The sequence below is a fragment of the Hydractinia symbiolongicarpus genome, chromosome 12, assembly GCF_029227915.1.
Source record: "Hydractinia symbiolongicarpus strain clone_291-10 chromosome 12, HSymV2.1, whole genome shotgun sequence".
Taxonomy (NCBI): domain Eukaryota; kingdom Metazoa; phylum Cnidaria; class Hydrozoa; order Anthoathecata; family Hydractiniidae; genus Hydractinia; species Hydractinia symbiolongicarpus.
The window spans coordinates 7,043,413-7,056,829 of NC_079886.1; the positions used below are offsets into that span (position 1 = coordinate 7,043,413).

Below are 13,417 nucleotides of genomic sequence, written 5' to 3' on the forward strand. Positions count from 1 at the left end.
GCATTGGTGGATTAAAAAACTTATCATTTCTTTTTTTCAATAAACAAAATCGTAAACAAACAATAATACATATATTTACAAAGATTTTCAAAGCCGAAGTATCTTCAAGGTTATTTTGCAAAACTTTCAGCATTGTCTCCTGAGCTGATCCAGTAAATAGCATTGAAAGTTATAAAGGCAGATGGAAACAGTATTCGAGAATACTTATCCAGTTTATCTGGCCAGCCTTCTCTTAAGTAAAACTTTAGTATTTTATCTAACTTGGTTAATATTTCCCGATCAGTTGTTAGAAGCTCATTGGTTAGAATATCTGCATCGTTATTATTATTTTTGTGCGTTAAGAGCTGGCTAACTTTTGTTTCTTGATATCTCTTCTTGAGATGAAGATTGCAATTCTTTTCCAGTAATAACTTTTTAACAGCATTGTCCTACAAGAAAATATGTTCAATTATCTAATACAGTAAAGATTCTCTATGTTAAGAGGGTAGGGTTTTATCAAGCCAGTTAACTTCCGAAAAAGCGAAACTCTGTTGCTAGACAGGTCGTTGCATAAAACAATACATAACACTAGTAGTCATCCTATCGATAAATCCACCGGAATTTGCCTGTCGTTATTAGTAGCTGTAATTTTTGGCTTACAGGTAACAACCTGGATATTATAATACAGACTAGTCGCTAGCCCGTAGAAAATCCACTAGGATTCGCTCGTCGCAGCAAAGTTGATATATAAATATATTGTATTTGCTATTCATAGTTGGAAGGTTTTGTGCGTGGATTAGATGACCCGGTTTTATCCGACAAGCTGACAAGAAATGGCTAATTATTATAGAGACTAGCCGTTAGCCCATGAATAAAGTTACGGGAATTCACTCACATTAGCAAAGTCGATAACAAAATATTTCATTTGGTATTTTATGATTCCGTAGCGCGACTGTAAATCTGCCCGTTGTACATATATCGCATTTTTGTTTTTGCACACAGACAGAATACGGAAATTATCCAATCTCGTTCCCAGAGTTTTCTGGCCCCTGAGCTGTTATTACAAATTCATTAAAAAGGCAAAATGACCTGGGATCGCGGTTGGGTATTATTGATACAGTGACTAGCTTGTGCCTGTGATCGCTTTTTATTAATTTGGGTTTCTGTAGCACGACTTTTTAAGGTATATCACGGGTCAAAAAGTTGAGAGAGATCTTCCATTAAAATTTTGTGCCTACTTAAGTCAATCGGCTGGTTGGTGATAATTCCAAATAGTTGTTGTTTTTTTTCTTTACCTGCGTATATTTAGTGGGAGGAGAGTAACTAATTCGATTCGATTGGTGTCTAAAAATCACGTTTTTCCCCACATAAAGTAACACCTGTTTAGGGATGGTAGGGTGGCGCAAAAATAACCGTGTCAACGCATTCGTTCTATTACTTGACTATTTTTTTCCTCCCCCTTGATAAAGTTACTTTTAAAGGTAATTGCAACTTATGATTCCAACACACAAAATTTAAATTTCAGAAATACTATCGTGTTACCTTTTGCTCAACTTTTTTTCTTCTTTCTATATATCTGCTTCGTTTTGATCTGATGAGAAGAACGCATGCGTACTCTGCAAATGCTCCAGCTATGAACAGGATGCAGACCAGAACATACTTGTCAATTGCTTTCACATAGCTCACCTAAAATATGCGAAGATAGAAAGAATGACTTTGTTAATGTATACTTTTTCTAAACAACCATCAAACATGATGTTTTCTTTTTTTTTCCTTCTTATCCTGATTTTTTTTTTATTTTTGTTCTTAAATTTCGATTTTTTTTCCTATTTTTTTACATTGCAAATGTATGCAGTGCGATTCAACTAAGTGCAACTTTCGAAGAATCTCAGCAATTGATTATACGGAAATTAGCTACTTCTTTGAAAGATATATGTCATGTTTACTGTGCTTTTGGTTTTGTGTTTTTAGGAAAACACTATGTCAACTTCCAGTCTTATATTATTCTTATAAGTTATATTCTTATAAGTAAGTGTTGTTACTACATCAAGATGATCAGTAGCAAAAGGTGAAAACCAATAGCTACAACATTAGATTTGCGAAAACACAAAAAGTAAATATAAACAAATGAATACATCTTTTTTTCTTTTTGCTGCTTCAACGCTATTTCTGAAATGCATGTAATATTGTTGAAGTTTTACCCTGCACAAACTTACTTCGGGTAGCCTCCAAGCAATCCTCACCCAAGGTTACACCCACCCTCTCACTTAACTTACCTTTGGTAACGATGTGTCCATTGCAGCATGTAAGGTGACAATGGTAAGTATGGAGGTGACGCAAAGATACGTCCTTGCAGGATACTGCTCAGGATCGAGAATAAATGTTATCCAGGATATAATAACAATGATTGCACATGGAAAGTACATGGCAGGAATGAAACTCATGCTGTGTCGAACAAAGACAAAGTGGACAGATAACGTTGACCAGTTTCCTAAAAATACAATTTTGTTACATTTTCTTAAATTATTAGAGAAAGTATTTATTAAGAAACAAATAAATATTTACACTTTTGTATTCATTGTTTAAGCTAAATCGTGCGCAAAGCCCTAACTGCCATTTTTAATCAGAAGCTTCACTGTTCATTTTTCCGCTAGTAACTTAGAAGAAGTTTTCTCACCGATTACATATTGCGTTATCCTGGAAGATGTCTTCAATGGACGCATATTGTACAGAGATAACGAATCTTGTATAGACTGACCCAAGTTCATATCTCCGTGATCACCCCATTTGTATTCAATATCTTTTGCACTATGACCATCTGAATAAATAAATCATGGAATTAATATAAAGGGATACCGAGATATAGCGACTTATAAATATTTCGGAAACAGGTCTATATAAGAAAAGACAGCGTCTGTCTGTTAAACAAGCTGATTTTGTGTTACCATAGCACGAAATATTTTTGGCCAAAATAGCGAATGTGATTTATTTAAATGATTCTGGTGGAGTTTACATGGGCCTACGAATAGCTTTATTAACCCTTACATTCCTCCAACGTTTAATGGGAAGATATGCCAGGTACTTTATTAACGGTAATACTTCGGAAGGTTTACCATAGGTAAAATCTGATATGTACGGCTTTTGCATAGTGTCAGAATTAAAGACCTCAGCTTGATAACTTTTTATATTATTGAAGTATTGAAGCAGTAGATAACTTAAAGTGTGTGTACTAATGCTTATTAAATTGCCATATGAGTGAAAAGAGCTGTTTTCGCTTGCTTTAATTTAAATCACATGTGTTAATGAATTTCAGATATATTTTAGGCAACAAAAACAAGAAAAGAGTCTACCATAACTTACAGCTTTCTAAGTTAAGAAAACACACTTGTATGTCCATTGGAAAGTTGTGAAAATCCAAAGCACATGATACTTTTATTATCAATCTAAAATTAAAAGAAAAATTTTGTAGAACAGAACATGCACTTAATCAGAATCGAGAGTGTAAACATAGGAGTGTAATGATCAGAAATATCGAAGCTTCTCTATTGTGGTAAGTAGTCTGAATTGGTCCATGGGATTATTATTGGCTTAAAATCAAGGAAAATTTTCAAATATTTGCAGAGCTGCAGGAAGCTTAACTGTTACAAAATATCTTTAAAGGAAAAATTTTATAATTAACCTTACCATACTGAGTAATTACTATTGTAAAGGGTGTTAGAAAGGTCTATTTATATATAAATAGCCTTTAAATGTTTTGATAAAACGATATGGGTTTTCAACTGCAAAAAGTAAGGCACCTAAAAATGGAAATTGGGCAACAGTAGCACAGAGGCAAACATCTCTTTACATCGCCTTTTTTTGCTTTTTGAAGGAATTTTAGCACATTCTATGATGATGCAATAAAACCTGACCTTGAACGATAAAAGACACGACCATCGGAACGAATTTTAATTGCCATTCCTTTGTCCATTTGTAGAAAGCCACCTTGTTTTGATTGAACAAAGTATGTGTCCGGTATCCATATTTTAGTTGCCATGGTGCTAACATCTAAATAATCGCTGCTTTGATGACGTAATCTTTCATCCTCCCATTCTTGGTGTAAATAAAAGTCGATTTTAAAACTCTGAAAAATAAAAACAATGGAAAAATCACAGATGTGGATTAATCGTTAAATATGGAAGAAAAATGTTAATATTGCAACTAAGCGTTTTTCGGCGCAACTACCAATATCTGGACATGTGCATTACAATGTTTTGGTCAAACTGCCTGCATTTTGGCAGATTTTTTTAATTTGAGATGAATAAACTTCTAAAGAGCTTAAAGGAAACACTGTGCAACAACGAAAGAAAACGTCAATAACGCTGTTAGCTTTAGTTTGCTTCAGTTTACCTCTTTTTTATAGGAATATAGCATATAAATATATCCATGATGAAATTAGACAGTAACGTAAGAATATCCTAAAATATATGCTCATATTGAATTTTTTTTTTGTAACTCAAATAAACATCATTGTTTCATTTGAGGTATTTTTCCCCAACAAAATCTAGTTCTTTGTTTCTCAGTTGAAATAAGCTGCTCAAACAACAGCACCTTAGTAGTGGTTAACACAAGTTTGCATTCTCCAATCTTTCAGTTTTGACTGTGCTAAGCATATGCTAAGAATGCATCAGGTTTGTTTTTGCCAAAAAGTTAAGTATATTTATGTTGAAGCGAAAATACACCATTCCTATAAAAACAGCCAGTAAACACCACGCCTAAACATTTAAAACTGCAGCTAATACCACTTTAATGGAACCTGCATTAAAAAAATATTAAATAATGCATACCGAATCTTCAATGTCTAAATTTTCAATAGACACAAGTTGAAAACTAACAGCAATAACTTCTGGTCGCACTGGAAAATGCGGTCTTAGGTTAGACTCATATGTTGCTAGATATTGAATTTCTTTCAAGTAATGGTAGTCATTGATTAATATAGGTGAAGGCTTTGCAAGCAGTTTTGTGTCCGTGCTAAAAATTAAAACATAAATTATTTAAAAGGCTACAAAACGAGCTGTTAATGTTTGAATTTAGTGACTTGCATATCATAAAAAAGTAATTATTTATTAGCAGGTAGTGAATATTGTTGTAAAATGTGGGTGTAACTTCTTGTACCTTGAACTTTTTCGGAGTGGTCTGGTTATTACACAATGTTTTTGGGATGTGCAAGGATGGAGAGCAACGTCAAACACGAAGATTTTTTATTCAGCTGTTTCAAGGCTGGTTCACATTTGTGCCGCAAACGCAAACGCAAAAACAGACCGTGTGGCACAAGCATAAAAGCAAGATATCAAAATTTTGTATTTGCGTGTGTGTTTGGGCATATTGTTGTGTGAACAAAAAAACGAAAGCAGACGCAGACGCAAAAATATTCTCAAAAAAAGTTTTGAAGAAAAGATGGTAGAAAAAGTTGCTTTTGAAATATTTGAATAAATAGAAAGATGGTTACTTTTAAAGCGGCTTTTTTTATTTGTTTACCATCAATCGCGTCTATACATTGTGTGAAATTCTATTTCCTCCTTTTTTATTTTTCTTTTCTCTTTTGTTAGGTAATTACAACATATTATAACAGAGACAAGTCCAGTACATTTCTTCTACCTTTTTTTAAAGCTTTTTTATATGTTCTTACGTTTTCACGGTCTGGTGTGAATATATTGCGTTTGCGCTTCCGTCGCAAAAACTGTCAACAAGGCAAACTAACCTTGTACTTTAGAGTAGGTAATATTTTAATAAGTTTTGGATGTCTAACGTCACCTCTTGAGATTCTGGGTATCAATAAAACTAAACTCTTACCCATGAATGATGCTGCACACATACGACAGCAGTAGTAAAGCCTTTGTTGCATTTTCTTCCAACTTTAGATTTTGCATTAATTCAAATTTGCAGCCAAAACACTATAAACAAGCAATGTTAAGTCCTCCATTATGCCGCTGAAAGAACGATTAAGAACTGAGGTTAAAGATTTTTCTGGTTAGAGAGATCAAGGTCTACTTTGAAGTAAGTAAACATGAGCTCCACACGATCATTCTTCACAGTAACATTGTGATCAAATACAAACTTCTGCACAGAATATTATATCGATAGTTTGACTTCTGCTTTACTTTAGTCTAGCTTACTTAGGTATGTATATCCAACCGAAATTAATGCATACACACGACTTACAAAATGGATTGTAAAAATGATAAACAGATCTTGCATGTCAACATTACACTCCTACCAGCCGCTTTGTCCTCTAGATTCTCAGTAAAGAAGCCAGGAAGAACACAACTTTTTAAATGATGTTCCAGTCGATCATCGCTAAAATCGAGAGGACGACTTTGGCCACCCTGCTTGCGTGTTATTTTTTGTTATTGTTATATACATTTTTAAAAGTTCAAAATAACAAGTTGTCATATAGCTACATTTAACAGAAGGCGGAGCTATATGTTTTCTTTTTCGCCTACGTTTTCTCGTTCTTTTTAAAAAGTGATAACCATGAAAAAAATTATTAACAACACCACACAAAAAGCCTTTTTGAAAAAATGAATTAACATGTTTTATTGCTAGAGGATGTTTGCACACGATGGATCAGATTACTAATTTTTCACTGAATGAGAGTATATATCTGAGTTCGAAATCCAATGTTACATGTTATTTGCAGTCTCCCAGATACCTGCAAGAAGACTTCGTCATAAAAAGGCTAAATTCTAAGCAACTAAACTGATTGGTGGCAGTGTTAGCTTGAATTGGGTACATAATCACGCTTAAAATGATAGCATAGCACTAAAATTCGATAAAGGTCCATATAGTTTCTTTACCCAAGAACTAGTTTGAATATTGTTGCAACAGCAATGCATTGTAATATTTTAGCACATTGAAATGAGAAGGACGTTTATGACATCACCCAAATACGAAAGAGATTTTAAATACAAGTTGTACCTTTAATTGACTTATTCTAGATTATCCTCGAGATATAACCGATTAAAATCGGAAACATTTTAGTGTTTACACAATCAGCGAAAAATTAAATCTTGCAATATCAAGAACAGTCAATTTAATACTCCTTTCCTGAATTATTTGCCTTTGATATACCGCTGCTTTTTCTTAAGTTTGTTTAAAGGGGCTACGAACCGGTTAAAATGCTCACATTCCGTACATCCCGCGCACGTATTAAAAATCCGGCAACGCGTTTCGCGCAATGAACAGACCAGCGCACTTTGCTCGCTGGTTTATTATTTTTTTTTGAAAAGTATATTACAAAGAAATATTTCAGCAATACTTATCCTAGATGAAAACATGACCAAGGCTGGAGAAGATAAAGATTCTAGATATATCTATATATAAGTTCGAGTCTGTAAATTACTTTCATGCCGGAAAAATAGCCATTTTTGTTTTTCGCCGCCATGAGCTCGACTTTCGTGTAAGTCACTAAAGTCGAAAACCGACAGCCGTTCCGTAGCCCCTTTAAAAAAATAAATGTGAGTTTTAAAATCCTCACCTTGATAAAATGTAGCTAAAATCTTTTGATTCATACAGCAAACGAACAACCTGTTTAAACGGTTTTTTAATTTTGTACTTATTGACCCCTGCTTGAAGCAGAAGCCTATTAGTACAAGTCGAAAATTAAGAAAAAAAATTGACGGCAACATTAACACCACCAAAACAGCATTTTCACATGTCGGATCAAGTTGAAAATTTACACATACACCAATTCAATAAAGCTGAATATGATCTTAAAGGCAAAACATTAAAATTGTAAAATTTTTTAAAAACATGCAATTCGGGAAATGTGTATTGCTGAAAAATCTTTACATTACTATTTTTCTGTATTTTTTTTGGTGTTGCATAAAAGCGTCAATATATACACTCAAGTCTTCATGGGCGAATCAAGAAGGTACAAGCCAGTATTGCAGGTTATCTACAGGTTGATATAGTTACAGGTATACATATAATTAACACGTTGAGCTAAAAGTTGCCTTCCCAACTCTTTGCAAGAAAAGACTAAAGGTAAAAACATAATCTTACCTTCAGGGGAAATTCAAACCAACACTCTCCATTAAAATTACCACCAGCCGACAACACTGATACCATGAGGAAATATGTAAAATCCGGACCATACCCTTTAATAACGTCAACGGCCTCTGTGATGTTCGTTAATGCCATGGTATTTGCTATAAAGTTATTTTCCATTCCCATAAGCGCCATGATGGATTTAAAGAGATTTTTTAACCTTCTTGGATCTTATTTTGCCTGTAAATATTTAATCTGCATGAAATATTTTACACAACGTTAAGGAGAATATACACATTAACTTAGAAATTCATTAAGAAGAACAAAGGAGATTGGATTCAAGCTTTTTCTTTTATATTTGGCTGGGATTTCAGCTTAAGAAAAACAGGTCTATTGTTTAGAACAATAGGGAAATATGAACAGCCTGGTTTGAATTTTGATATTGTTTTTTAAAAAAGCATGTATTTGCATTACATATAGGCAATAAACTTTATCCCTTAGAAAGGCCTGACAAACGAAGAGAACAATATAAGCCATTGCGTGGGAAGCCTTTTTCGTATATGTTTTCTACAGCTAAATGGATACAGAAAATCTTTTGAAATGTAGAGAAAGAAATTCTCTCACAATTTTCTAACAAATGTTCCGCATAAAGTTAGAGAAACAAGCGGTTATTTTCATTGTAATTAGCAAAGGCTACTTAGGTAGTAATCTATATGCCTTTTGAAATTTTCTGTAGCTTTGGTAATTACCACCACATAACAAGTATTTTACGGAATCTGTCTGGTAGGGACATCAACTACGCTGAGCAAAAAAGCATGAAATAATAATAATAATAACTAGTCGACAAGGCCTGTGGAGAAATCCACTTAGGCAGATGGGCAATGGAAAAATAGGTTGTTTTAGACTTTTTGCTGACGTCAGCAGTGCAAATACACAATAAATAAATTGAGAAACTTGTTTTCAAGTTTCCTCCATTGTGTAGAGCTTACACTGCTGATCAAGAAAATGTATAAAATCGTGTGATTTTGATGAACGGTTAATGAATTATAAGGGTTTAAACATTTTGCTGACGTCAGCAATGGCTTGTCAAAAACCCAAAAATTTTTTTTAGAAATTTGTATACACTTTGCCTTCATCGTGTAGATCTTGAAACGCTGATCAAGAAAATGTATAGTATCATGTACTTTTGACAAACGGTTGCAGAGATATTATGGTTTAAAGGTTTTTTGATGACGTCATCAATTCGTCCATTCCGAAACGGATTCGGGGAACCAGGTTTGGGAAAATTACCGAAATTGGTCCCAGGTGGTCCCTAGTTACCCACGCGGTGAAAAATCATTGACGTCACCAGCTCGTTTCCAAGTTATTTACCCTCAAAGTTTTAGGTGCACTGTAATGGCTTCATTAAATTAATATAGGATGTTGACGTGAAAGTAGTGTTATTGACTTCACGCCGTAACGTCAGAGAATTTAACATATTAGACATATGCATTTTTCAACGACATCAAAGAAAAATAAGCATATCAACTTTGCCTGTCACAGAGACACGGAACTGGCGTATTATTATATAGACTAGTCGATAAGGCCCCTGGAAAAATCCACTTAGACAGGATAACATTAAAAAGGAACCGTTATTTAAATTGTGATGACGTCAGCAAGGATCTGTCAAGAGACAAAAAAAATTTTCTTGCAAATTTATTTTCACGTTGCCTTTATTGTGTAGAGCTTAAACTGCTGATCAAGAAAAAGTATATTATCATGTGGTTTTGATAAGCGGTTAATGAGATATAAGGGTTTAAAATGTTTGCTGACGTCAGCAATAGCCCGTCAAAACCCAAAAAATATATTTTTAGAAATTTGTATACCTGTTGCCTTCATCGTATAGATCTTGAAACGATGATCAAGAAAATGTATAGGATCATGTACTTTTGACAAACGGTTGCAGAGATATTAAGGTGTAAAGGTTTTTTGATGACGTCATAAACCCGTGCATTACGAAACGGATTTTGGGACCCAGGTTTGGAAAACTTACCGAAATTGGTCCCAGGTGGTCCCTAGTTACGCACGCGGTGAAAAACATTGACGTCACCACCTCGTTTCCAAGTTATTTGGCATCAAAGTTTTAAGTGCACTGTAATGGCTTCATTAATTTAATATAGGATATTGACGTTAAAAAAGTGTTATTGACGTCGCGCCGTAATGTCAGAAATTTTAACATTTCAGACATAACTTTTTCGGCTACATAAAAGGAAAATGAAGACATCCACTTTGCCTGTTACAAACAGACACAGTCTCTGTATTATTATAAGAGACAAAGCCTTTCTAAAGCCGGATTTTCAATAGGTGAGATATATATTTAGTGAAGAGCCTACTGCTACAACGAACCTGTCTAATAACACCTTAGAGGAAAGTAATATAAAACCTGTAATTAGTTGTACACGTACACTAAAAGGCGGTCGCCATTACCAGATTATAACCACAGTATTTAATAATCAAAACAACTTAATTCTTGTTGTGGCTATATGATTTAATACTAAAATAAGCGTTAATCAACTAGTATGCAGTAAAGTCTACCTTTCGAAAATTTTAAAAGGTCAGACGGCAATTTTATTTTCCACAGTTTTCGGGAAGTTGTTTTTCTAGGTTCAGAAATTAGAACATTAGCTTTTGCTTAAGGAAGAAAATTTACGAGTCCTTGAAAGATAATACGAACACTGAACAGACAAACTGAATTAATATATTAGATTTTAAGGTTCCATGTCTGTCAAACATCGTCTTCTTTGATCTTCTTTGATTCTTTCAACGGGAACGGGAACGGGAACGGGAAAATGATCACGTAAGCATGCGCAGATCACCTTTTTCGCATTCCGACGGAAGAATTTTCCTGTCCTGCGAGAGCTAGCAGGTAGGAAAATGAATAAACACTTGCTTTTCGTTTTCCGATTCTGAAAAAGTTGTCTGCCTCATATTTTTTTTTTATATTTGTTATTTCTTTTCACTTTCAAGTGAAACAACAATAATAAAAACAAAGTTCTTCGGCTCAACTTTTGAAGAAAAGCCGCCATATTTGTGTACATTTTTAATTTTTTTTCCCGCGTTTTTATTTCAGTGGGTTTCCATCAAAAAACTTGGAAGTTGAAATCCGCCTTTATACGCAACGATACCATACGACACGATAAGATCTGAAATAATCTATACAAGCTGCGTCAGAACATGTCGATTTATTTGAGCCTGATTCCACAAACATTATTTTTCTTTCATAAAACTTAATATTACATTTTTTAACAAACTTACTGTAGTCAATCAATCTTACTTTACAAAGATATGATTAAAAACCTTCTGATCGAATAAACAATGCACCAATACACTTCAAGTAACAACAAATTTCATTCTATTTTTTAAAACATTTCTTAGAGCGTATGCGCTGCTTCTTGTGAAATACCCAATGGTAATACACTTAAAGAGGAAGACACGGACTATATTTTCCTTCACCTAGTATATTGCTAGCGCACAGAGAAGGTTTATCATTCAGACAACCAGTCATTTCTAGAAGTGTAAAATGGGTTGTCTGGAGAATTTAAAAAATCGCTAAACTTACGCATTGTTCCGTGTCATCGAAATTAGATAGCTCGCGTCAAAACAAGGTGTGAACGAATCGAAGTTCTCGCAACATGACAAAACTCGACAATACAATAAACAAATCAAACTTTAATAGAATGTCTCTAATTTACATTGTCTAGCTCTATTACATACTTATTTTTTTCCTCCTTCTGTTTGCGTAAATGTTATTTACCCGTGATACTTCACAATTAGATATAATTAAAATATTATCGCTACAGTGACTCATTACGTCAGCATACAGCATATTTAAAACATAAGATGTCTGTACGCAAGTAGATCAAAATCTGAATATGTTCCGCATTGGCTGAAGCTAAAATTTTAAGATTCCAAAATATCACCTTTAGTTCTATATTTTGTAAACAAACTAACATTTCCAATTAAGTGGCGTCAATTTTGTGCTTTTACATTGCTTCGACTACCCGACATGTCATCCTATACTTTTAGCAATATCATTAGGTGTGTTAATTGCTCTGAGATTCCACAACGATTTCAGTTTCGTTTCTATTATTCCTTAAATGGTGCAATGTTAAAAAATGTTTCAGATGAAAGTTGACGCGACAATAAAGGGGTAAGAGAAAAAATTTTTTCTTCGCACGTTTAATTCCGTCTCATTACTTTATTATTTTAGCAATATGATAGAGAAAGAATAACGTTTTTGAGGAAATAAGTTAATCTATTTCTCTGAAATTACATGCAATAAAACAAGTAGTGCTTGAACAGTATCATAGAAAGTTGAATTTTGGTGAGGGAGGGGGTGACAAAAGTTTGATAATATGACACAGTGTCAAAACAACAAAGAAAGGGTGCTAAATTTCCTGTATTTGTATGTTTATTACAAAACAATTTCTTTTTTCTCTTTTTGTTATTCAAACAAACACCACATGACACTACCCCCCTCCTCCATTTGCCACCTCCTTCACCCACCCACCTTGACACATATCTCCCTATGTCTCGCTGTTGAAAGTAGATAACTACATGGGTATATCTAAACAGCTTCTATTTCCTATAGACTTTATTCCCCAAAACCCTTATTAATATAGCTACTATATAAAATTTAACAACCTTAAACGGGATGGCATTAATCGACACAAAACAGAAAAGGGAGTCAATATAAAATATTTGGTGACGTCAAGGTAACAAAAAGATAGGGCAAATTTTCACACAAGAAGGGAACATTTGGGTTGTTTTACTTAAGAAGAGTAAATCTTAATTTCTACAACACCTGAATATATATTCTTAGAGACTGTAAAGGAATATAGCAACAAATATTCGATAAAAATGGGCGTTCTCCCAGCAATTGAAAGAAGATCAAGGGTGAGATTAAGAAACTGAATTCGTGCATTTCTTTGTGTGTGTAAAGACAGCCTTAAGTATTGAAGAGAAAAGGCGTACCTCTGTCAAAGCGATAGTTTATGGAGAAGTCCCTCTTTCCTTGTCTTCCCTTGTTCTTCCTTTTCTCTTTCTATTTTGTATTGACCGCCTTCTGATTCAACCATATGAATATTTAACGAAATTTTAACGCAGAAATGAATAAAAAAGTAATGAGAGGCAAAGAAAAATAATATAAACACTAGAATGAAAGAAACAAAAGGGTAAAACTATTTACACTGGAAAATAAATATCGGTTTTAAGAAGTGAAAACAGAAAAACTAATAACAATGAAATGAAAAATCAAGAAATGTTTACTTTTTTTATCAGGACAACCAATATCGCAATATCGACACAGCGCCTTTGTATTTTGCCATATTATTTTTCGCATATATCTAAAATCAAAACACTTATAACTTAT

General features: G+C 33.8%; 1 protein-coding gene across 2 annotated transcripts; it reads right to left on the minus strand.

Moving 5' to 3' along the window:
- On the minus strand, positions 1-12,064 carry LOC130622257 (gamma-aminobutyric acid receptor subunit pi-like). 2 transcript variants are annotated; one of them, XM_057437698.1, is made up of 9 exons: positions 8,023-12,064; positions 5,812-5,912; positions 4,806-4,989; positions 3,891-4,102; positions 3,340-3,422; positions 2,657-2,797; positions 2,256-2,470; positions 1,522-1,665; positions 1-428 (listed from the first exon to the last, which is right to left on the minus strand). In XM_057437698.1, exons 1-9 carry the CDS (start codon positions 8,200-8,202, stop codon positions 111-113), a joined length of 1,578 nt encoding a protein of 525 aa, XP_057293681.1. In that variant the 5' UTR covers positions 8,203-12,064; the 3' UTR covers positions 1-110. The 2 variants fall into 2 exon arrangements, with proteins under 2 accessions (XP_057293681.1, XP_057293682.1); XM_057437699.1 differs by lacking the exon at positions 8,023-12,064 and adding an exon at positions 6,181-8,006 and having other exon boundaries at positions 2-428.
- Positions 12,065-13,417: the final 1,353 nt, after the last annotated feature.